A 26,647-nucleotide genomic window follows, 5' to 3' on the forward strand; every position below is an offset into this window, starting at 1 on the left:
GGCCAAACTGGAACTTCGGGTCTGCTCATCTCTTCTTCTTATGTTTTCTGAGCTTGTTAGTTTCAGGATGGAAGGCGGATACTCTGAGGGCAACAATTGGACTTGCAGTAAACAAAATGTATCATTTTTACTAAATCTGTAGACAATGACCCAAATTACTGTCTTGCCCTCAGACACTTTACATGTCTGCAATGACGTCCACATAGATGTGGGTACATGATCTCTTTAGCAGCAGACATGACTTTCCAGAGGAAAGGTTATTTCAAATCTTGGACCTGCCACATGGAGGTGGCACAGGAGTTTACCTAAACACTAACCTATTGAGCCAATTTGGTTATCAAACAGTATATCGGGAGGAATGGAGGAGACATTTAGCTCCTGCTGATTTCATGCATAACTATCAAGCTGATCCTAGCACCATGTCCCATTTTTTTTTTTTATTTATTTTTTTTTGCAGTTATGGATTTGATTTGTTTCTTTTGTGCGTCTACTGATCTGACTAATTACCCCAAGCAGGTTACAGGTTAGTCAAATCTAACACAAAAACACACCCTCCTGCTGTGACTTGGTCATGTGTACTAGGTTTAGGGATGCTTTTAATCAGATTTTCATTTCAATTGAACCAATCATCAATTGGTTCAATGAACTCACTCTGCCTTCTACAACTCAATGCAATGGGTGTTCAACTTTGCTTATTATTTTTCTAAATTGAACCATTACCCTCCTAACCAACACACTATCCAAATTTGGTCATTCTTGACCCACAATAGATCCTGCTTTTCTGATAAATTTGTCCAACTTCGTTTTATCCCGATTTTTTTAACTACATAGACCTCTAGATACATGTATTCATAAACCACTTCAATTGCTTTTTTCGTTTATTCTTACTGGCTCAGGGGGTCTACAACTTGACCACCTAAAGTCCACTACCAACTTGTGTGTTTTCAGTGTTTTAATAATAGCCTATTTGCCTCACCCCATTCAACATGGCGACATATAGTCTCTCGATATTACCACTCTTCATTATTATGGACACATCCTATAACTTAGTACGTCGTGCTTCATTCAGAAGTTTTCAGATGACAATTATGATGCATGTCTTGTCATGTTTTTACACCCTGATAAATGGGGCTAACCCCGTTTCTTGTGGGACATCTATATTGCACTAAAGCTCGTCTGACATAATGTCCCCCATTCTTACTTTTTGAGGCCTTAAAGTTCGTCTATGACCCATTTAGTAAAAATTATGTTAATCGATGTTAATTTCGGCCCTAGGGTGTTTGGAATGTTAGTATTAAATGCGCTACTTCGGTCAAAGAACATAATTCGTACCGATGAGTTGGCCTTCTTCAGATTAGTATAGACTCTATGAAATATATTATATGTATCCGTGCATCCTCTACGCCCATGTCCTTTCCGATATGCAAGCTGTAAGGGGTCAATCAGTTGCTTTGTAGTAACTACCAAAAAGCGCAGTACAAAGCGCCCAAAGAAGTTAAGGCGATGGGATGTTTTTTTCCACCGTCCATGAAAGGGTCAAATGTCTTTTTCTGGTTGCTCTCAGATACTTGTTGGATGAATATCTGTCTATTGACACAATCGCTAGTAGTCCAGATCATCAACCTTGAGAAAGAAATCTTCCTTTTAAGCTTTTTTCCTCACAGATCCCATTAAAGATACCAACTAAAACCACACAGCGTGCAACTCTTGTAAAGTGCCTGTGCTGATAACTGAGGGATTGCTGCTCTTCTGGATCGGGTATTTTCCAAGAGAGAAGTCCAATTAAAAAAAAAATAAATAAACCGATAGTTCATTCTTAATAAAAGCTGAAGGCCAGCTTGAAGGACTCCAGCGTTTGTTGTTTGTCTCTGTTCCTCCAGTATCCAAACAGAGACAATCAAAGGAATACATATTTTTATTCTCCGAAAATTAAATAGATTTTTCTCTTCCTTTGGGTCATGTGATCTTAAAGTAACCCGTGTGACCTATATGCCTTTCTGTTGTCCCAGAGGCTTCCAGAAGAAGTAATTGTGTGGTTGGTACCACACAGATTCCTGTTAATGCTGTTGATTACTGTCTACTGTTATACTGTGTTATAAGTGATGTTGCAGCCACCCTGAGTGTATACTTATGGTCTGGAAGAATAAAGAAAGCTAGCTTATTGCATTGTCCTCCTAGCAGGCAATCTCTACACATGTGATGCTATGCTGAGACATCATGAGATTGATAGCAAATAGTCATTGGAGTGTCTGCACTTCAGGAAGATGCGTAACTTATGTAGATTGCAATTAGTTCAATATTGTAGGGATGGAAAATCCATTTTCTGCTGGAGCATTTTTGTGCCATCGGTTACCTGGGCTCTCAACGGATGCACTGATCATGAGAAACAACATAAACGAAGAAGACGAAAGATCCGATAAACCTAGTGCAAGAGGTTTGTCAGGACTGATATACAAGCCCTGAAATATTCACAATTGCTAGCGATCTCCCAGGGATTGCGATTATTTTCCTCTTTACACCACCTCCAAATCACGTTGGGGCTGCTGGCGGTGGAGGACGGAGCACTCGCTGTAGCTTGCGGATGTTCAGAACTCTCACGTTCTACAGCGCAATTCTGCGGCATCGCAAGCTGCTCGCCCCAAAAATCTAGAACACGTAGCCTCATCCTACACCATCGCACGATAAATGTCCCCCAGCGATCGTTGGCCATTCCAGTGTGAGACAACATCTGGGATTCTCACTGGATGTTGTCAATGGTTCACTCTGCAGATCTTTTCTGTATCTCACTGTGTAGTGAAATCGCGGAGACTCTGCCTGAACTAGTGAAAATCTTGGAAAGAACTTTTTCGTCTTGCTGTGAATTTAGCTTTAAGAAAGATTTTTGTTTTGGAGGAGAGCAAGGCGAAGATTAATGAACTTTCAGTCTGTCTGAGGGATGGTGAACCCTGGGCATGTGCATCTCCGGCTCAATGACGTCTCCCACAAGTTAGGACACGTCAGGAGCTGTCGTACGAGTATGATGCCGGAAGAGGCTTCCAGAAACTACAGGTGTATAATGTATGACTAACATAGCTGGCTGCCAGAGGCACTAAGCTGGATCTGCCCTTTGGGACCACAGTATATGGGGAAACGGCACCCACTAATAGATTAGTGTACAGATATATTTGCTAAACGTTACTATTTTATTATAGGACACCAAAAATGATTAACCCAATAGTTATGGGCAGAAAGAACAGCCTTAATCGGGTTTGAAGCAAAACCAACAATTTGAACAGTGATTTAACACTCACAAATAACAAATGTATATAAAGTACAATCTTTATTAATAATATACATAAAGTTGCCAATAAAGGCAAACAATGGGCGAACTACAATGGGTTAAAAAAACCATGTGTGGTACAATAAATGGCTAACTCTAGGCACATAGGTAGGTAAAAACAGTCATATAGCGTTGCCCAAAGCCTGAATGCATTAAATTATAGGGCTAAAAAGGCATACAACCAAAATCCTATAGGAAAAATGACTGAAAAGAGGTGAAAAATGAATACCATACCAAAACAATGGTATTCATTTTTCACCTCTTTTTCAGTCATTTTTCCTATAGGGTTTTTGTCCATTGTTTGTCTTTATTGTCAACTTTATGTATATCATTAATAAAGATTGTACTTCATATACATTTATTAGTTGTGAGTGTTATATCACTGTTGTTCAAATTGTTGGTTTTATTTTATGATTAGGCTTAATCTCATCGTAATAGACCGGAGGAAGACCAAAAAGGTCCTCCAGGATCTTATTTTTCCTAAACAATATTATATCTCCTATTATGATGATATTTCTCTGAGGGCGGTGAACTCTTCAGTCCTCACAAAACAGTGGACCATACAAATTACAGCTTCAACAAATACCCTTTTCAGCTCTATGTCCTCTGATTTGGCTGTGTTGTAATCATACATGTGTTGGTAGAAGCAGGACTGTGGAATATGGCTTTATATTGCAGGATTGTAGTTTCTGCAAGTGCACTGGGGGTGTGTCCTCACCCTGCTGTGCTCTGTGCAGGCTGCTGTTTGAATATTCCATTAAGCAGCAGTGCTAATGAAGTTGGGTATTTTGCGGGGGTCTGTCTGGTGATGATGACCCCTATGTAAGTGTGTGGCAATAGTTGCATTAACCATGAGCAGGAGGACACACAATAGAACATGCACTGCAGAACAGAGATGCCAGACCAGCACTTATACAAACACTCTCCGGCTTCTTTCCACGCCTTCTATTGGCTCTCCGTCATATAAAAGCTCCAGGTTCCCCCACCTCCTGTAGAAGCTAACCCGAAACAAGTGGAAGGGCTCGTCTGTATGTTCCATCGTGGTGTCAGTATTTATTTTTAAATATAGATTAATTTACCGTATATACTCGAGTATAAGCCGAGGCCCCTAATTTTATCATAAAACCTGGTAAAACCTATATTTTTTTTACCCGAGTATAAGCCGAGTTTGGGGTTTCAGCCCATTTTTTTTGTGCTGAAAAACTAGGCTTATACTTGAGTATATATGGTAGTTATATTTAAGTCTTTTGGGTTAAATCCCGATTTTTGTAGGACTTTACGTGTAGCATGAAGAGTTACCTGGGGTTTCCCCACTTTCCTAGGTCTTTGTAGGTTGAGTAGTCGGATTATTATTTGGGATCGTACTCGCCTCTAACCTTTTTGAGCGCTGGTCTCGACAATGACGAGACAGTTCTGTGCCGCGACGTGAGTCATCGCAGGAATAGGAGGTGACTAATTCTCAGCCGCCTTATTCTCAACAAGAATTAATATTGAACTATTAAAAACCACAAGCCAGAACTCCAAAGAGGTAATTACAGCGACTGGGGAGTATTCGTCAGCTCCTGTGTATAATTACACAGCCGTCCGAAAGTTTATAGTATCATTACTCGTCTCCATAAACTTCTCTCTGTTTTCCCCTCCGTGTAATCTGGAAATGGCAGTAATCGCTTTTATTGGTGATTTAACAATGGATCGGGCTGGAGGAACATTTTATACAATCTGCTACTGGTTTAACCCTTTCTATGGCAGATGTCCGTGCACATCCCTGATCGCTTGGTTCTGGGTTCAAGTGCAAGTCAGATGGTTAATGTATATGTATATACTGTGCTCTAATAATAGCCAAAGTATAGGGAGTGCTACCGGATACTAACCAGTCTGCTTTGGACCACTCCTAGGGGTGTTTTTTTTATGTGACCTCCCTGATTTTCACCAGGAAACCTGTCGCCACAAGTTCCCATCTAGCCCTAATAACTAAATACGACCCTTCTTTTAGCTAAAAATTGTTTCCCTCACAGCAGGGCAGGAGGTAGGGGCGTGGCAAGCCGGCCTTCATCGTGAAGATATATTGGATATAGATGTCACTATAGGGCAGTGAAGGTGAACCTTTTGGAGACGGAGTTCCCAAACTACAACCAAAATCCACTTATTTCCTGTGAAGTGTCAACATGACATTTTAAGCAATAACTTATTGCTAACTCTTCTTTCACATCTTTCAATCGTATCGGCCACCCGAGGCCAACAATACAGTGGAAGGAATAAGGGCAAATTCAGACTCTCGTAGCGTCTCTCCAGGGTGTCTCTGTGCAGGAAGAATGGTGGGTCCAGCAGGAGGACCTCCAAACCACATATTGCAGTTCTGTCAACTTTTCCCTCCATTCCAAACAGCCATTGAAGAGTCTCTTTAAAATAATGTTGGGAGCAGGATCTCTTAAGTTGCCTGGGAATATAGGAAGATTTGGAGGATTTGGTCCTATTTGGTGAACTCTGAGCCGGGGCAATGGTCTGAGTATCCACATCAATGGCTATGAGTTCCACCTCTGGCACTTGTGCCATAGGTTCGCCACCAATGCTATAGGGTTTAAATATGACAAAGTTCTGGTTATCTGTAGCCACCACTAGGGGGAGCTAACTGATGTTTGCATTGTACTGCAGGATCTATAACTACTCAGAGTAAAGTCCTCCTTTTATAATCGGGTTCTATAGCTGTGCTGGGAGGAAGATGTCAGCAGGCTGGAGTAGTTGTTTACTAGATGGTCTTAACAATCTTACAGAGGGACTGTCTGGTCCACAGTGAGACCGGCCTGAGCTGAGCTTCTAGAAGACATCTATGACTATCCTTCCGTATTTTGAAACTTAAACAATTTTTCTCAAAATCTTTAAGTTTATAATATGATGTTTAACCTAGGATGGAGCGGCAGTGATGTCATCAGCAGCCCATTATAAGACCTTCCTGAAGCCTGCAGGACCTTGGACAGCGGCTACATATCCAGATAAGAAAACAACTGCCCTGAGGCATGAGGCCAGCGCTGCTGGTTACCTGCGGAGCCTTGGCCACCCCTAGAAGCGGTGGTGCATTTCCTTGTAGTTTAAAACGAATCGGGAATGAAGAATGGATTTATATTCCTGGAGCCGTAGAGGAAGTATATTCTGCAACATATCCTGGATTCCATTATGTTTCTTCTGAGATCAGGATCTGCTGTACATACTGATAAAATATGGAGCAGTGAATGAGGCCACATGTGGTTCGCGCCTCACTGGGCCTTCAGTCTCCAGAAGGGGAGACGCCAATGTCGCAGCTTGTGGGATGAAAAAACATTCCTTCTGGATTCCAACATGGTTCCTAAAATCCATAGATCTGTGTTCTACCCCTAAAATCCAACCCCCATAACGTGATAATGACACGCCACATATCGCGGCCCCTCCTGACTCGGTACCCTGTATCATCCATAACATGTGATATTATTACACTGCAGACATCCCAGCCCCTCCTGACCCTGTACCATGTATCATCCATAACATGTGATATTATTACACTGCGACATCCCAGCCCCTCCTGACCCTGTACCATGTATCATCCATAACATGTGATATTATTACACTGCAGACATCCCAGCCCCTCCTGACCCTGTACCATGTATCATCCATAACATGTGATATTATTACACTGCAGACATCCCAGCCCCTCCTGACCCTGTACCATGTATCATCCATAACATGTGATATTATTACACTGCTGACATCCCAGCCCCTCCTGACCCTGCACCATGTATCATCCATAACATGTGATATTATTACACTGCTGACATCCCGGCCCCTCCTGACCCTGTACCATGTATCATCCATAATATATGATATTATTACACTGCAGACATCCTGGCCCCTCCTGACCCTGCACCATGTATCATCCATAACATGTGATATTACACTGCAGACATCCCAGTCCTCCTGACCCTGTACCATTATCCATAACATGTGATATTATTACACTGCAGGCATCCCGGCCCCTCCTGACCCTGTACCATGTATCATCCATAACATGTGATATTATTACACTGCAGACATCCCGGCCCCTCCTGACCCTGTACCATGTATCATCCATAACATGTGATATTATTACACTGCAGACACTGCGGCCCCTCCTGACCCTGCACCATGTATCATCCATAACATGTGATATTATTACACTGCTGACATCCCGGCCCCTCCTGACCCTGTACCATGTATCATCCATAATATATGATATTATTACACTGCAGACATCCTGGCCCCTCCTGACCCTGCACCATGTATCATCCATAACATGTGATATTATTACACTGCGACATCCTGGCCCCTCCTGACCCTGTACCATGTATCATCCATAACATGTGATATTATTACACTGCAGACATCCCGGCCCCTCCTGACCCTGTACCATGTATCATCCATAACATGTGATATTATTACACTGCAGACATCCCAGCCCCTCCTGACCCTATACCATGTATCATCCATAACATGTGATATTATTACACTGCAGACATCCCGGCCCCTCCTGACCCTGCACCATGTATCATCCATAACATGTGATATTATTACACTGCAGACATCCCGGCCCCTCCTGACCCTGTACCATGTTTCATCCATAACATGTAATATTATTACACTGCAGACATCCCAGCCCCTCCTGACCCTGTGTCTTGTATCATCCATAACATGTGATATTATTACACTGCAGACATCCCAGCCCCTCCTGACCCTGTACCGTATCATCCATAACATGTGATATTATTACACTGCAGACATCCCGGCCCCTCCTGACCCTGCACCATGTATCATCCATAACATGTGATATTATTACACTGCAGACATCCCAGCCCCTCCTGACCCTATACCATCAGTATTGTTGCTCTTATTGTAATGAATCCTGTCTATGATGATATTATATGTCCCCTTTTTATGGTTACAGGCTGAGGTGTAATCATTACTGATTGAGAACCAGTTTGTTTCAGGTAAGATTGTTGTCATGGGAAACAGAAACGTAAACAAAAGTAAACAATGTTGCAATGTAAAAGAAAAAAAAAACATGAAATTGAGCAGATTACCAGAGTAATGGTGCCTGGGTCTATGAGTAAGAGTCCCTGATTTATCGTGATGGATTTTATGGTTGATTTCCTTTTATAGGTAAACGGTTCAGATAAGAAATCTTCCTGATTGCATCGGATTCTGTGAATACGGCTCCCAGGCTCCTCCCCCCTGATCTGTGTACATGTGCAGGGGAGGCAACTCCTGGGTGATAAACCTTTTATTTCCTCTGTGATTATATTTCCATGATGCAAAATAGATTATTATTCCATTGATGAAAATAACCAGAATTCTATCAGTTTTTTTTTTTTTATTTCTTCAGTTTTTTTTTTTCCTGTTTTTTTTTTAAACTTTACTAAAATGTGTCAGTTCTTTCCATGGAGAGCGCTCACACACTGTCCGGATTATTCTTTTCTGACATCGAGGAAACACTGTATGAGGTATCCGGGTCTGGGGAAGTGTGACTGTACTCCATCTCCTCCACATCCAGGGGCGGCTCCGTGACCAGAATCTACACATACAAAATATCTATTATTAGCAAAATAGTGAGTGCAGCTCTGGAGTATAATACAGGATGTAACTCAGGATCAGTACAGGATAAGTAATGTCATGTATGTACACAGTGACTACACCAGCAGCAGAATAGTGAGTGCAGCTCTGGGGTATAATGCAGGATGTAACTCAGGATCAGTACAGGATAAGTAATGTCATGTATGTACACAGTGACTGCACCAGCAGAATAGTGAGTGCAGCTCTGGAGTATAATACAGGATGTAACTCAGGATCAGTACAGGATAAGTAATGTCATGTATGTACACAGTGACTGCACCAGCAGCAGAATAGTGAGTGCAGCTCTGGAGTATAATACAGGATGTAACTCCGGATCAGTACAGGATAAGTAATGTCATGTATGTACACAGTGACTGCAGAATAGTGAGTACAGCTCTGGGGTATAATACAGGATGTAACTCCGGATCAGTACAGGATAAGTAATGTCATGTATGTACACAGTGACTGCACCAGCAGCAGAATAGTGAGTGCAGCTCTGGGGTATAATACAGGAGGTAACTCAGGATCAGTACAGGATAAGTAATGTCATGTATGTACACAGTGACTGCACCAGCAGCAGAATAGTGAGTGCAGCTCTGGAGTATAATACAGGATGTAACTCAGGATCAGTACAGGATAAGTAATGTCATGTATGTACACAGTGACTGCACCAGCAGCAGAATAGTGAGTGCAGCTCTGGAGTATAATACAGGATGTAACTCCGGATCAGTACAGGATAAGTAATGTCATGTATGTACACAGTGACTGCAGAATAGTGAGTACAGCTCTGGGGTATAATACAGGATGTAACTCCGGATCAGTACAGGATAAGTAATGTCATGTATGTACACAGTGACTGCACCAGCAGCAGAATAGTGAGTGCAGCTCTGGGGTATAATACAGGAGGTAACTCAGGATCAGTACAGGATAAGTAATGTCATGTATGTACACAGTGACTGCACCAGCAGCAGAATAGTGAGTACAGCTCTGGGGTATAATACAGGATGTAACTCAGGATCAGTACAGGATAAGTAATGTCATGTATGTACACAGTGACTCCACCAGCAGCAGAATAGTGAGTGCAGCTCTGGGGTATAATACAGGATGTAACTCAGGATCAGTACAGGATAAGTAATGTCATGTATGTACACAGTGACTGCACCAGCAGCAGAATAGTGAGTACAGCTCTGGGGTATAATACAGGATGTAACTCAGGATCAGTACAGGATAAGTAATGTCATGTATGTACACAGTGACTGCACCAGCAGCAGAATAGTGAGTGCAGCTCTGGAGTATAATACAGGATGTAACTCCGGATCAGTACAGGATAAGTAATGTCATGTATGTACACAGTGACTGCACCAGCAGCAGAATAGTGAGTGCAGCTCTGGAGTATAATACAGGATGTAACTCCGGATCAGTACAGGATAAGTAATGTCATGTATGTACACAGTGACTGCACCAGCAGCAGAATAGTGAGTGCAGCTCTGCAGTATAATACAGGATGTAACTCAGGATCAGTACAGGATAAGTAATGTCATGTATGTACACAGTGACTGCACCAGCAGCAGAATAGTGAGTACAGCTCTGGGGTATAATACAGGATGTAACTCAGGATCAGTACAGGATAAGTAATGTCATGTATGTACACAGTGACTGCACCAGCAGCAGAATAGTGAGTGCAGCTCAGCAGTACCTGCTGTTGGTCCCGGTCATTGGATCGTACAGCGTGGATCAGGTTGCGGGTGAAGGCTTGCAGCTCTGCATACTTCAGCTTGTATCTCTCCAGTTCGCTCTCCATGTATCTCAATTCTTCATTCTGCATTTACAGAAGAAACTGAGTGAACAGACACATAACTGGGCAGAAGACACTGCACCCCCCCCCCCCAAATACGACTATACAACACATTTTCCTGAACTCTCTATCAGTGCCTTCACATTAAAGGGTTAAAAGAACAAAATGACCATTAACAATCAGCAAGTTCTGTCTAATACTGCCCCCCCCCCCCCCAGTGCTGTACAATCATCTGAGGGGCCCCACAGTTCCAGAGCAGAGGGGCCACAGCTAGAATCTGCTGCATGACACAGACTGACCCTAGCCCTGGGGTGCTAGATTAGGAAATCCTCAATCCCCGTTGCTTGATGGCCCACCATCTTGCTGACAGGGGCCCTAATGCCATGTGAGCCAAATGTTCTTGATTCTAAGGGTAAAAATATTCAGAAAAATCTATCACAATAATTTACAAATCATCTCATTATCACCAGGAAGTGAAAATATAAAGTTATATTTAACTGGATGAGATACACTTGTGCAGCCAAGTGCAAGGTGACAGCGCGAGACTGCAGAAAGTGATACATACTGCACCTATAATAACCATATTACAGCACATCCTATACATTGACACACAGCATATACCTATTACACATAGGGGACAGTATTATAGTAATTATATTCCTGTACATAGGGGGCAGTATTATAAAATAGTTATATTCCTGTACATAGGGGGCAGTATTATAGCAGTTATACTATTCTTGTACATAGGGGGCAGTATTATAGCAGTTATACTATTCTTGTACATAGGGGGCAGTATTATAGCAGTTATACTATTCTTGTACATAGGGGGCAGTATTATAGCAGTTATACTATTCTTGTACATAGGGGGCAGTATTATAGCAGTTATACTATTCTTGTACATAGGGGGCAGTATTATAGCAGTTATACTATTCTTGTACATAGGGGGCAGTATTATAGCAGTTATACTATTCTTGTACATAGGGGGCAGTATTATAGCAGTTATACTATTCTTGTACATAGGGGGCAGTATTATAGCAGTTATACTATTCTTGTACATAGGGGGCAGTATTATAGCAGTTATACTATTCTTGTACATAGGGGGCAGTATTATAGCAGTTATACTATTCTTGTACATAGGGGGCAGTATGAGGATATAAGTGGGACCTCCCTGTATAGCGGTAGGTGAGGTTGCAGTGTGTGCAGCCTCTGTGTGTCTGATCCCTGTGGTGAGTCACTCCCGGCTTGCTGGCATATCACGACTGTCGGCCGGGTGCACTGTATGGCGTTACAGAGGAGATCTCAGCATCCCGTCACCAGCGTGGCAGCTCACATTTCTTGCTGTGGTTTCCATGGATTCCACTTCACTTGGTTTAGCAAGGAATGAAAACAGATTCTCCCTGAACACCTATTATGTAGACGTATTATCAGAGAAAGGTCCAGTGGCCTGAAGCACCCGCCTGTAACCAGCAGCAGGAGATTGTTCTAACCAGGATCTTACACCACATCAGGAACCATCTAATAGTATCAAGCCTTAAGGTCAACTTCACACCAAGGTCAAGAAAAGTGCAGGGAAGAAGGTGGGGGAAAAATGGAGTGTGTTATGTACTGTCCTCACACTGCTGTGCTCTGTGTAGCCAGTGCTATGTATTGCTTCTGGAGAGATGTGTAATCAGACCTTTGTGTGTGTTGCAGCAGGACTGTTAAATATAGATGTATATCCAAGGACAGTGGTTTAATGCAATGTCCTCACACCGCTGTGCTCTGTGCTCTCTGATCTTTTTATTGTTCAGAACTTTTCAATCATGACATGAATCCTTTGACATGTTATAATGTGTTTGTATGGGGGGATGGGGTGCAGTGACCTGCTTCTTCAGGCGGGGGCCTGTGTCTACTTTTTGACTTTGGCATGGCGCCCCTTCATTAGACTGAGTGATTTTATATATATATATATATATATACTTACTGGCCACTTTATTAGGTACACCATGCTAGTAACGGGTTGGACCCCCTTTTGCCTTCAGAACTGCCTCAATTCTTCGTGGCATAGATACAACAAGGTGCTGGAAGCTCCTCAGAGATTTTGGTCCATATTGACATGATGGCATCACACAGTTGCCGCAGATTTGTCGGCTGCACATCCATGATGCGAATCTCCCGTTCCATCACATCCCAAAGATGCTCTATTGGATTGAGATCTGGTGACTGTGGAGGCCATTTGAGTCCAGTGACCTCATTGTCATGTTCATGAAACCAGTCTGAGATGATTCCAGCTTTATGACATGGCACATTATCCTGCTGAAAGTAGCCATCAGATGTTACAGGGTACATTGTGCTCATAAAGGGATGGACATGGGCAGCAACAATACTCAGGTAGGCTGTGGCGTTGTACCAAGGGGCCCAAAGAGTGCCAAGAAAATATTCCCCACACCATGACACCACCACCACTAGCCTGAGCCGCTGATACAAGGCAGGATGGATTCATGCTTTCATGTTGTTGACGCCAAATTCTGACCCTACCATCCGAATGTCGCAGCAGAAATCGAGACTCATCAGACCAGACAACGTTTTTCCAATCTTCTACTGTCCAATTTCGATGAGCTTGTGCAAATTGTAGCCTCAGTTTCCTGTTCATGGCTGAAAGGAGTGGCACCCGGTGTGGTCTTCTGCTGCTGTAGCCCATCTGCCTCAAAGTTCGACGTACTGTGCGTTCAGAGCTGCTCTTCTGCCTACCTTGGTTGTAACGGGTGTCGATTTGAGTCACTGTTGCCTTTCTATCAGCTCGAACCAGTCTGCCCATTCTCCTCTGGCATCAACAAGGCATTTCCGCCCACAGAACTGCCGCTCACTGGATGTTTTTTCTTTTTCGGACCATTCTCTGTAAACCCTAGAGATGGTTGTGTGTGAAAATCCCAGTAGATCAACAGTTTCTGAAATACTCAGACCAGCCCTTCTGGCACCAACAACCATGCCACGTTCAAAGGCCACAAATCACCTTTCTTCCCCATACTGATGCTCGGTTTGAACTGCAGGAGATTGTCTTGACCATGTCTACATGCCTAAATGCACTGAGTTGCCGCCATGTGATTGGCTGATTAGAAATTAAGTGTTAACGAGCAGTTGGACAGGTGTACCTAATAAAGTGGCCGGTGAGTTGTGTTTGCAGCTTTGGATGTGTGTGGAGTGGAACATGCTAGACTCCAGTGAACATAAAGTAACATATCTACAAAGCGTCTCCTCCCAACAAGCGGCTTATAGCGAGAAGTCGTTAAAGGCGGAATTACACTTTAATTAAAGCCTTAAAAACTGCAGAGGAAACGGTAAATATAAACCTCGTTACTGTCATAATCCCATAATCCGCCATAAAACACAAGCGTCTCCCTGTAAATGATCCCTGTACGGCTGCTGTTAATGCATCCTCTCTGTTACAGATCTCACGGGGTTAATGATTCCTGATATTATGTGATGGTGTCATGTGATTGGGCACTCTGCAGGGTCAGGGGTCAACGGGATTCACCTTATAATCGAGGAGCGATCGCATCTGATCCACATCAAACTTGCCCATGTTGTCGCTCATCTCCTCCTCTGCTGCTTCCACTTTCTGCAAAACAGAAGGAATCAGGAAATTTGTGCGCAAACACAAGCATGAATCGGGGAGAGGTCAGGGGTCACAGGGCAGTCTACCGGAGTCCACCATGCATTCCACTGCAGCTTTGCCTTTTCTGACTGGCTGCTTTGAATGGGCACAAGTGCAGCGCAGAGATTGGCGACTTTTAATGGATAAAAAAAAATTATATTGATAATTACCCACACACCAAAAGTGGGGGTCCACAATTGTGGGGGGTCTCAGCAGTGTGAGACTGCAGTATCTGTACTCACCACGTTGTGTGGAGGCGCCATGTCTGTGCTGTCTTCCTTGATGCTGAGGTCTTCGCTGCGCCCCACCTCATGCACGTCATCTGCTGCAGAGGACAAAGACAACACTGCATGGTCAGCAAACTAGTCACTGTGGCTCCTCCCCTCAGAGCCTGCGCCCGAGCTCCTCCCCTCAGAGCCTGCGCCCGAGCTCCTCCCCTCAGAGCCTGCGCCCGAGCTCCTCCCCTCAGAGCCTGCGCCCGAGCTCCTCCCCTCAGAGCCTGCGCCCGAGCTCCTCCCCTCAGAGCCTGCGCCCGAGCTCCACCCCTCAGAGCCTGCGCCCGAGCTCCACCCCTCAGAGCCTGCGCCCGAGCTCCACCCCTCACAGCCTGCGCCCGAGCTCCACCCCTCACAGCCTGCACCCGAGCTCCTCCCCTCACAGCCTGCGCCCGAGCTCCTCCCCTCACAGCCTGCACCCTTTTATCTCTCATCAACTTGTATCTGCAATAAATTGTTATTGTGCTCAACATTTTTCCAATAAGGTTTCTCCTAAATAAGGTTTATATCTACAAACCAAGTCAGATACTTCTCACAGCTGTGACTTTGATACAAGGTATCAGATCAGAGGCTGTGGCTTCAGAGTCTATAACCCAGGTCTCAGCTCGGCGGATCCAGATACTTACAGAGCATTGTACACTGTACCAAAAACTCAGCTGCGAGGCCACGTATCAACTCTGTATACATACATAGGAGGACCTGTATGTGTCCATGTCCTGCAGGAAAATAATTTAGCTGTGAACAGCGAGAAACGGCTCCGCAGATGCTGGACCTGAGGGCGGAGCTACATGTGTTATGGTGGGAGAGATACTCTGCAGAGGGTTCAGCAGGACAAGACCTGACCCCTCACCCCATCAATAGTTTCAGGTCCTGGATAGAAGCTGACAATTAGTATGTCAGTCCTTACTGCAGTCCTGTTTGCTGAAGTGCATGGACACAGACCCTGCTGCCCCCTGACCTCTGTGTGACATCACCAGTCTTCATGACATCACTGTATCCTTCAATGTGGCCTTAAAGGTCATGCCTATATGACCCCACCCCTTAGTATGACATCACTATACCTTTCAATGTAGCATTATAGCATCTGACCTTCCTCATCATCTTCTCACCATCACTCATTTCTCTCATCCTCAGGTATTTGTGCTTCACTCAGTACCAGAAGTCCCAGCCATCTCAAGCAATAGTCTTGTATCTGCAACCTTCCCGTGTAGTGGTAGGTAGGTGCGCATAACTAATTCCCTGCTCTTTTCTGGAGACATCCAGAATGAACACGTTTCAAAACGCATTGAGACTGCTGAAGAGAGATTTGCCGAATGAAGAGATGTCAAGTGTTAACACGAGTTGCAATGCATATGTTAACATTGTGTTAACAAACACGAGTTAATGCAATGTATCATTTTGTAAACCAAATGTTAACTGCTTTTTAATTAGGCAAATCTCTTATCAGAAGTTGTATTGCGCTGCATTAGTGCCACATGTGAACATAACCTTGAGGTGCGTTTTGAAATGCATTGCAACAGCTGAGATGAGGTGATTTGCATAATTACATTACTGTTAACATTACATTAACAAATGTAAACACGTGTTAAAAAACCACATAGGTTCACATCACGTTTACGATCACGTTACAATTAGGAAAATCAACTCATCTCAGCTGTTGTTATGCGTTTCAAAACGCAATGAAAACGCAACCAAAATGCCATGTGTGAACGCGGTCTCAGGGTGCGTCCATGCGTTCAGTTTTTTAGATGCAGTTTTTGATGCCCAAACCAGAAATGGAGTAAAAGTAAGAGGAGGAACAGCACCTTTTAGTTATTTGTCTCAACTCATTATCACCTACACCTGCTTTTGGCTTAAAAAAAATTGCATTATCACCTTCTCACCCACACCTGCTTTTCACCCCGAGGGTGCGGTCACATGTCGCGTTTAACGCATGCATTTAAAAAACGCGTTGCAACAACTAAAGGGAGATTTGCCTAATTAAACAGCAGTTCACACATGTGTTTACAAAACGCAACCGTTAGCGCGAGTGTAAACATTTGAGGTTTGTAAACGCACGTGTTAACAGCTGTTTAATTAGGCAAATCTCTCTTTAGTTGTTGCAATGCGTTTTTAAATACGACGTGTGACTGCACCCTGCCTCCTTCACCATCACATTGTGATGTCATTATCCCTTCAGAACTCCACTATGACATTAACAATCCTCACTGTGACATCACCACTTTGAAACTCTACCCCTTACTAAGATATAACTAACCATCCCTGTGACATCACTATCTCTCCTCACGACGACATCACAGCACGCTGTAAAGCAAGCCTCTCCCTGGGTCTCACTGGGTCTGTAGTGCTGGGTGTCCGGCACCAGATGGCAGCACAACTACAGGATCCATCATGGCTTCCTCTTTAACCCTCCACGTGCCGTGACTTATTTATCAGACACTGGAGTTTATCACATGGTAAAATTCCCACTGATTCCCGGAAGTGACGAAGAATTCAATCGTCCCCGTCCCGGGGGGTCCTCGCTTATGGGGGGTGCCGGACATATCTATCAATTTATGCTGTGAGGACTAAGTGGCGCCTGATCTCGCCACGATTATTATTTGGGGAGGAGACGGTCACCATCCGCAACACTTAATTTAATGTATCAAACGCATGATGGGCGCAGGGGATCAGCAGTGACACAAGGCGCCAGATCCTAAAATCAGCTTCCGCCCCAAGGACGTTACAGCAACCCTTACAGAAACACAGAAAACCTTGGTACCTCAGCAGTCTCTGGAGTTCACCTCCCTCACTATCTGCTCTGGATGTGACTGCAGACATGTAGTCAGACGCTGCACTGCATTGTGAGCGTATTCACTGTATTGCATGGCAGATGCAAAGCTACTGCATGTGATCGAGTAGAATACATTGTGATTGCAGCTCTGGATGTCACTGGAGTATTATTGTTGTGATTGCAGTTCTAGGTGTGACTGGAGTATAATACCTGAATGCAGCTCTAGATGTGACTGGAGTATTACATTACAGCAGCTCCAGTTGTAACTGAAGCATAATAAGTGTGAATGCTGCTCTTTATGTGACTGGAGTATTACAGTCACATAACTATTACAGCAGCTCTAGGTGTGACTGCAGTATAATAACTATTTCATGAGCTCCATCTGACCCCCCCCCCCACCTATACACTTGTGATCCCTCAGGGTGGTGGCACACGTGCCATTTTGTCTGCGTTAGCAAACGCAGACAAAGCCGCACCCGCCGCTGCAGGCCGCGGCCCGATCGCATCTGCATTTCTATGGTAACGCCTGCGATCGGGAACGAGCCGCCGGTGTTTCGCGTTAATTTAACGCAGACAAAACGGCGCGTCTGACATCACCCTTAGTGTATTTAGAGGTCCTCTCACCCTGGGAGCTTTCCTCAGACAGGCAGATGGATACTTCATCGTGTCGGTCGTTGTCCTCCACTACTCCGGCCACCGGGTCCTCCGAGGTTGTCAGAGAGGAGGTAGACTCCAAATGATCGGGGAAGGTGGCCGGCCCCCCGCGAGGAGGTGGCACCTCGATACCCATAAGCCGATATTTTCTCCTTCTGTTCCCAATCCACGTCTACACAAAGAAGACACTCAGCTTACACAGAGAAACAAAAACTGCACAGTGAATAATCACAGCGGCCATAGTGCTGCCTATACAAGGAGGAGTAATAGGATTACCCCGCTGACATCATCTGTGACGGCTCCCCCCTCCTGTGTAATGTTATGATGTCACTGTAGGAACAGTGTAATGGGGACGAAACAGGACGCCCAATGCAAAGTGACAACCGATTGGAACTGTGTATCAGTTTCCTGTGTGCCCCATCCTATGGACACACGTGATAAGCGGTCGTTGATCCTCCCCCGCACCTGCAGTGGGCGCTATATATAGCAGCACAGACAGAATGAGTAAGAGCAGCAAAGGATGGTCATATATTATACACAACCAAATTATATTTCCAGAACAAACTCATCCAATATTAAAGGGATAGATTCACATCCAGCTGCAAATCTACTTCATGCTTCCCAGATACACCAGACATGTATCCCCCCAACTGCTGGAGACTAAGCAATACATGAGGACTGGTTCAAATAATATCTCCTGCATATAACTACAATAATACTGCCCCTATGTACAAGAATATAACTACTATAATACTTCCCCCTATGTACAAGAATATAACTACTATAATACTGCCCCCTATGTACTAGAATATAACTACCATAATACTGCCCCCTATGTACAAGGATATAACTACTATAATACTGCCCCCTATGTACAAGAATATAACTACTATAATACTGCCCTCTATGTACAAGAATATAACTACTATAATACTGCCCCCTATGTACAAGAATATAACTACTATAATACTGCCCCCTATGTACAAGAATGTAACTACTATAATACTGCCCCTATGTACAAGAATATAACTACTATAATACTGCCCCCTATGTACAGGAATATAACTGCTATAATACTGCCCCCTATGTACAAGAATATAACTAATATAATACTGCCCCTATGTACAAGAATATAACTACTATAATACTGCCCCCTATGTACAAGAATATAACTACTATAATACTGCCCCCTATGTACAAGAATATAACTACTATTATACTGCCCCTATGTACAAGGATATAACTACTATAATACTGCCCCCTATGTACAAGAATATAACTACTATAATACTGCCCTCTATGTACAAGAATATAACTACTATAATACTGCCCCCTATGTACAAGAATATAACTACTATAATACTGCCCCCTATGTACAGGAATATAACTGCTATAATACTGCCCCCTATGTACAAGAATATAACTAATATAATACTGCCCCTATGTACAAGAATATAACTACTATAATACTGCCCCCTATGTACAAGAATATAACTACTATAATACTGCCCCCTATGTACAAGAATATAACTACTATTATACTGCCCCTATGTACAAGAATATGACTACTATAATACTGCCCCCTATGTACGAGAATATAACTACTATAATACTGCCCCTATGTAAAAGAATATAACTACTATAATATTGCCCCTATGTACAAGAATATAACTACTATAATATTGCCCCTATGTACAAGAATATAACTACTATAATACTGCCCCTATGTACAAGAATATAACTACTATAATATTGCCCCTATGTACAAGAATATAACTACTATAATACTGCCCCCTATGGACAAGAATATAACTACTATAATACTGCCCCCTATGTACAGGAATGTAACTACTATAATACTGCCCCCTATGTACAAGAATATAACTACTATAATACTGCCCCCTATGTACAAGAATATAACTACTATAATACTGCCCCCTATGTACAAGAATATAACTACTATAATACTGCCCCCTATGTAAAAGAATATAACTACTATAACACTGCCCCCTATGTAAAAGAATATAACTACTATAACACTGCCCCCTATGTAAAAGAATATAACTACTATAATACTGCCCCCTATGTAAAAGAATATAACTACTATAACACTGCCCCCTATGTAAAAGAATATAACTACTATAACACTGCCCCCTATGTAAAAGAATATAACTACTATAATACTGCCCCCTATGTAAAAGAATATAACTACTATAATACTGCCCCCCCTTTTGTACAAGAATATAACTACTATAACACTGCCCCCCATGTACAAGAATATAACTACTATAATACTGCCCCCCCTTTTGTACAAGAATATAACTACTATAATACTGCCCCCCCTTTTGTACAAGAATATAACTACTATAACACTGCCCCCCATGTACAAGAATATAACTACTATAATACTGCCCCCCCTTTTGTACAAGAATATAACTACTATAATACTGCCCCCCATGTACAAGAATATAACTACTATAATACTGCCCCCTATGTACAAGAATATAACTACTATAATACTGCCCCCTATGTACAAGAATATAACTACTATAATACTGACCCTATGTACAAGAATATAACTACTATAATACTGTCCCCTATGTACAAGAATATAACTACTATAATACTGTCCCCTATGTACAAGAATATAACTACTATAATACTGCCCCCTATGTACAAGAATATAACTACTATAATACTGCCCCCTATGTACAAGAATATAACTACTATAATACTGACCCTATGTACAAGAATATAACTACTATAATACTGTCCCCTATGTACAAGAATATAACTACTATAATACTGTCCCCTATGTACAAGAATATAACTACTATAATACTGCCCCCTATGTACAAGAATATAACTACTATAATACTGCCCCCTATGTACAAGAATATAACTACTATAATACTGCCCCCTATGTACAAGAATATAACTACTATAATACTGCCCCCTATGTACAAGAATATAACTACTATAATACTGCCCCCTATGTACAAGAATATAACTACTATAATACTGCCCCCATGTACAAGAATATAACTACTATAATACTGCCCCCTATGTACAAGAATATAACTACTATAACACTGCCCCCTATGTAAAAGAATATAACTACTATAATACTGCCCCCTATGTACAAGAATATAACTACTATAATACTGCCCCCTATGTACAGGAATATAACTACTATAATACTGCCCCCTATGTACAGGAATATAACTACTATAATACTGCCCCCTATGTACAGGAATATAACTACTATAATACTGCCCCCTATGTACAAGAATATAACTACTATAATACTGCCCCCTATGTACAAGAATATAATTACTATAATACTGCTCTCTGTGTATATGATGATAATATCACATGATGATGGCTGTGTCACCCACCTTGGTCACTTACCCTCACTATCTCACAGTCCACATTGAGCTCGGAGGCCACGGCTTCGATCTTCTCGCGGCACACGGAGCCCAGGCTGGTCATGCCGTTGTCCCAGTACTTCTTCAGCATGGCGAGGTCATGGTCACTGAACTGTGTGCGGTCCTGGAGCTGAGGGAATGGCAGGTAAGTGATTACATGAGATTCTAGAGTGTGAACTGTCACTAACACAGTAACAGATACATGACATACAACTCCTCCCTGTATAACATAATGAGACAATGTATCTGATCATGTGATGCCAGGTATCCAGTCCAGTCTTGTAGGTGGTAAACTCAATAATACAGTTTACATTTTATATTCCAGAATTGTGGCTTCTACAAGTGCACTGGGGTAAAGTCCTAACACTGCTGTGCTCTGTGCTTTCTGCAGCCAGTGTTATGTATTGGACCTGGAGAGACATGTAATCAGTGTAAGTAGTTAGCAGCAGCAGGACTGTTCTATATGGATTTATGTTCCAGGATTGTAGATTCTTCAAGTGCACTGGGAATGTCCTCACACTGCTGTGCTCTGTACACTGAACTGCTCAATAGCTCATGTCCTCTGTAGCACACATGTAGTTAAATACTACAGCAGTCAGGGGGTTATGTGACCTCTCTGTATTCATATTTTGGGTGGCCCTAGTGCATATATTTGGTGTATGAATTGGGGAAACATACACAACTCATACAGCGCCATGTACAGGGGCCCATCCCAGTACAGGGGTAGTGCTGAGGATTGGAAGGGGGGGGGGGGTAGCACCAGGACACAGCTCATCATTTGGGGGCACTAGTATTACTGAATTAAACTCACTCACTGTTCTTTTCCGTGAACATTCAGTGATCCAAGGCACGGTGAGGTTTCCTGATATCTGCAGAGAAAGGCACAAGTTACACCCCCAGACACGGGGGACAGGGGCAAATATGTGAAATGTACCCCAAGAACTCAAAACTAACCCCAAACTCCTCTGACATACTCTGTGCTGCTGGGACCTGCTCCTCATACTATATAACTATCAGTCTGTGACCCCCCACCAGATCAGTGCCCTCCTCTCCTGACATACTCTGTGCTGCTGGGGACCCCCCTCATCATACTATATAACTAACAGTCTGTGACCCCCCCCACCAGATCAGTGCCCCCCTCTCCTGACATACTCTGTGCTGCTGGGACCTGCTCCTCATACTATATAACTAACAGTCTGTGACCCCCCCACCAGATCAGTGCCCCCCTCTCCTGACATACTCTGTGCTGCTGGAGACCCCCCTCCTCATACTATATAACTAACAGTCTGTGACCCCCCCACCAGATCAGTGCCCTCCTCTCCTGACATACTCTGTGCTGCTGGGGACCCCCCTCATCATACTATATAACTAACAGTCTGTGACCCCCCCCACCAGATCAGTGCCCCCCTCTCCTGACATACTCTGTGCTGCTGGGACCTGCTCCTCATACTATATAACTAACAGTCTGTGACCCCCCCCACCAGATCAGTGCCCCCCTCTCCTGACATACTCTGTGCTGCTGGGACCTGCTCCTCATACTATATAACTAACAGTCTGTGACCCCCCCACCAGATCAGTGCCCTCCTCTCCTGACATACTCTGTGCTGCTGGGACCTGCTCCTCATACTATATAACTAACAGTCTGTGACCCCCCACCAGATCAGTGCCCCCCTCTCCTGACATACTCTGTGCTGCTGGGGACCCCCCTCATCATACTATATAACTAACAGTCTGTGACCCCCCACCAGATCAGTGCCCTCCTCTCCTGACATACTCTGTGCTGCTGGGGACCCCCCTCATCATACTATATAACTAACAGTCTGTGACCCCCCACCAGATCAGTGCCCCCCTCTCCTGACATACTCTGTGCTGCTGGGGACCTGCTCCTCATACTATATAACTAACAGTCTGTGACCCCCCACCAGATCAGTGCCCCCCTCTCCTGACATACTCTGTGCTGCTGGGGACCCCCTCCTCATACTATATAACTAACAGTCTGTGACCCCCCACCAGATCAGTGCCCCCCTCTCCTGACATACTCTGTGCTGCTGGAGACCCCCCTCCTCATACTATATAACTAACAGTCTGTGACCCCCCCACCAGATCAGTGCCCTCCTCTCCTGACATACTCTGTGCTGCTGGAGACCCCCCTCCTCATACTATATAACTAACAGCCTGTGACCCCCCACCAGATCAGTGCCCTCCTCTCCTGACATACTCTGTGCTGCTGGGGACCCCCCTCCTCATACTATATAACTAACAGTCTGTGACCCCCCACCAGATCAGTGCCCTCCTCTCCTGACATACTCTGTGCTGCTGGGGACCCCCCTCATCATACTATATAACTAACAGTCTGTGACCCCCCCACCAGATCAGTGCCCCCCTCTCCTGACATACTCTGTGCTGCTGGGACCTGCTCCTCATACTATATAACTAACAGTCTGTGACCCCCCCACCAGATCAGTGCCCCCCTCTCCTGACATACTCTGTGCTGCTGGAGACCCCCCTCCTCATACTATATAACTAACAGCCTGTGACCCCCCCCCCTCTCCTGACATACTCTGTGCTGCTGGAGACCCCCCTCCTCATACTATATAACTAACAGCCTGTGACCCCCCCACCAGATCAGTGCCCCCCTCTCCTGACATACTCTGTGCTGCTGGGGACCCCCCTCATCATACTATATAACTAACAGTCTGTGACCCCCCCACCAGATCAGTGCCCCCCTCTCCTGACATACTCTGTGCTGCTGGGGACCTGCTCCTCATACTATATAACTAACAGTCTGTGACCCCCCACCAGATCAGTGCCCTCCTCTCCTGACATACTCTGTGCTGCTGGGGACCCCCTCCTCATACTATATAACTAACAGTCTGTGACCCCCCACCAGATCAGTGCCCCCCTCTCCTGACATACTCTGTGCTGCTGGAGACCCCCCTCCTCATACTATATAACTAACAGCCTGTGACCCCCCCCCCCCTCTCCTGACATACTCTGTGCTGCTAGAGACCCCCCTCCTCATACTATATAACTAACAGTCTGTGACCCCCACCATATCAGTGCCCTCCTCTCCTGACATACTCTGTGCTGCTGGGACCTGCTCCTCATACTATATAACTAACAGCCTGTGACCCCCCCACCAGATCAGTGCCCCCCTCTCCTGACATACTCTGTGCTGCTGGAGACCCCCCTCCTCATACTATATAACTAACAGTCTGTGACCCCCCCCACCAGATCAGTGCCCTCCTCTCCTGACATACTCTGTGCTGCTGGGGACCCCCCTCATCATACTATATAACTAACAGTCTGTGACCCCCCCACCAGATCAGTGCCCCCCTCTCCTGACATACTCTGTGCTGCTGGGACCTGCTCCTCATACTATATAACTAACAGTCTGTGACCCCCCCCCCACCAGATCAGTGCCCCCCTCTCCTGACATACTCTGTGCTGCTGGAGACCCCCCTCCTCATACTATATAACTAACAGCCTGTGACCCCCCCCCCCCCCTCTCCTGACATACTCTGTGCTGCTGGAGACCCCCCTCCTCATACTATATAACTAACAGCCTGTGACCCCCCCACCAGATCAGTGCCCCCCTCTCCTGACATACTCTGTGCTGCTGGGGACCCCCCTCATCATACTATATAACTAACAGTCTGTGACCCCCCCACCAGATCAGTGCCCCCCTCTCCTGACATACTCTGTGCTGCTGGGACCTGCTCCTCATACTATATAACTAACAGTCTGTGACCCCCCACCAGATCAGTGCCCTCCTCTCCTGACATACTCTGTGCTGCTGGGGACCTGCTCCTCATACTATATAACTAACAGTCTATGACCCCCCACCAGATCAGTGCCCTCCTCTCCTGACATACTCTGTGCTGCTGGGGTCCTGCTCCTCATACTATATAACTAACAGTCTGTGACCCCCCCACCACATCAGTGCCCTCCTCTCCTGACATACTCTGTGCTGCTGGGACCCCCCTCCTCATACTATATAACTAACAGTCTGTGACCCCCCACCAGATCAGTGCCCTCCTCTCCTGACATACTCTGTGCTGCTAGGGACCCCCTCCTCATACTATATAACTAACAGTCTGTGACCCCCCACCAGATCAGTGCCCCCCTCTCCTGACATACTCTGTGCTGCTGGAGACCCCCCTCCTCATACTATATAACTAACAGCCTGTGACCCCCCCCCCCCTCTCCTGACATACTCTGTGCTGCTGGAGACCCCCCTCCTCATACTATATAACTAACAGCCTGTGACCCCCCCACCAGATCAGTGCCCCCCTCTCCTGACATACTCTGTGCTGCTGGAGACCTGCTCCTCATACTATATAACTAACAGTCTGTGACCCCCCACCAGATCAGTGCCCTCCTCTCCTGACATACTCTGTGCTGCTAGGGACCCCCCTCCTCATACTATATAACTAACAGCCTGTGACCCCCCACCAGATCAGTGCCCTCCTCTCCTGACATACTCTGTGCTGCTGGGGACCCCCCTCCTCATACTATATAACTAACAGCCTGTGACCCCCCCACCAGATCAGTGCCCCCCTCTCCTGACATACTCTGTGCTGCTGGAGACCCCCCTCCTCATACTATATAACTAACAGTCTGTGACCCCCCACCAGATCAGTGCCCTCCTCTCCTGACATACTCTGTGCTGCTGGGGACCTGCTCCTCATACTATATAACTAACAGTCTGTGACCTCCCACCAGATCAGTGCCCCCCTCTCCTGACATACTCTGTGCTGCTGGGGACCCCCCTCCTCATACTATATAACTAACAGTCTGTGACCCCCCACCAGATCAGTGCCCTCCTCTCCTGACATACTCTGTGCTGCTGGGGACCCCCCTCCTCATACTATATAACTAACAGTCTGTGACCCCCCACCAGATCAGTGCCCCCCTCTCCTGACATACTCTGTGCTGCTGGGGACCTGCTCCTCATACTATATAACTAACAGTCTGTGACCCCCCACCAGATCAGTGCCCCCCTCTCCTGACATACTCTGTGCTGCTGGGACCCCCTCCTCATACTATATAACTAACAGTCTGTGACCCCCCCCCCCCCCCCCCACCAGATCAGTGCCCCCCTCTCCTGACATACTCTGTGCTGCTGGAGACCCCCCTCCTCATACTATATAACT

The 26,647-nt window shown here is 44.9% G+C and overlaps 1 protein-coding gene and 1 long non-coding RNA gene across 6 annotated transcripts in view; one reads left to right on the forward strand and one right to left on the reverse strand.

The window, feature by feature from the left end:
* The first annotated feature begins 8,210 nt into the window (after positions 1–8,210).
* LOC140076848 (uncharacterized) lies at positions 8,211–8,667 on the forward strand. The gene is made up of 2 exons (XR_011849667.1): positions 8,211–8,310; positions 8,483–8,667. It is a non-coding gene; the product is annotated as an uncharacterized lncRNA (long non-coding RNA).
* Positions 8,344–26,647, reverse strand: part of HDX (highly divergent homeobox) — a 28,832-nt gene continuing 10,528 nt past the window's right edge. For 2 of the 5 annotated variants that reach the window (XM_072123593.1, XM_072123597.1), the window contains exons 5-11: positions 22,307–22,360; positions 21,475–21,621; positions 18,034–18,235; positions 14,604–14,686; positions 14,242–14,325; positions 10,629–10,751; positions 8,361–8,894 (exon numbers count right to left, since the gene is read on the reverse strand). In XM_072123593.1, the coding sequence (XP_071979694.1) occupies positions 8,772–8,894; positions 10,629–10,751; positions 14,242–14,325; positions 14,604–14,686; positions 18,034–18,235; positions 21,475–21,621; positions 22,307–22,360 (816 nt within the window). In that variant the 3' untranslated portion in view covers positions 8,361–8,771. Of the gene's footprint in view, positions 8,895–10,628; positions 10,752–14,241; positions 14,326–14,603; positions 14,687–18,033; positions 18,236–21,474; positions 21,622–22,306; positions 22,361–26,647 lie in introns of all 5 variants that reach the window. The other 3 variants (XM_072123595.1, XM_072123596.1, XM_072123594.1) reach the window with 3 other exon arrangements.

The sequence above is a fragment of the Engystomops pustulosus genome, chromosome 9, assembly GCF_040894005.1.
Source record: "Engystomops pustulosus chromosome 9, aEngPut4.maternal, whole genome shotgun sequence".
NCBI lineage: Eukaryota > Metazoa > Chordata > Amphibia > Anura > Leptodactylidae > Engystomops > Engystomops pustulosus.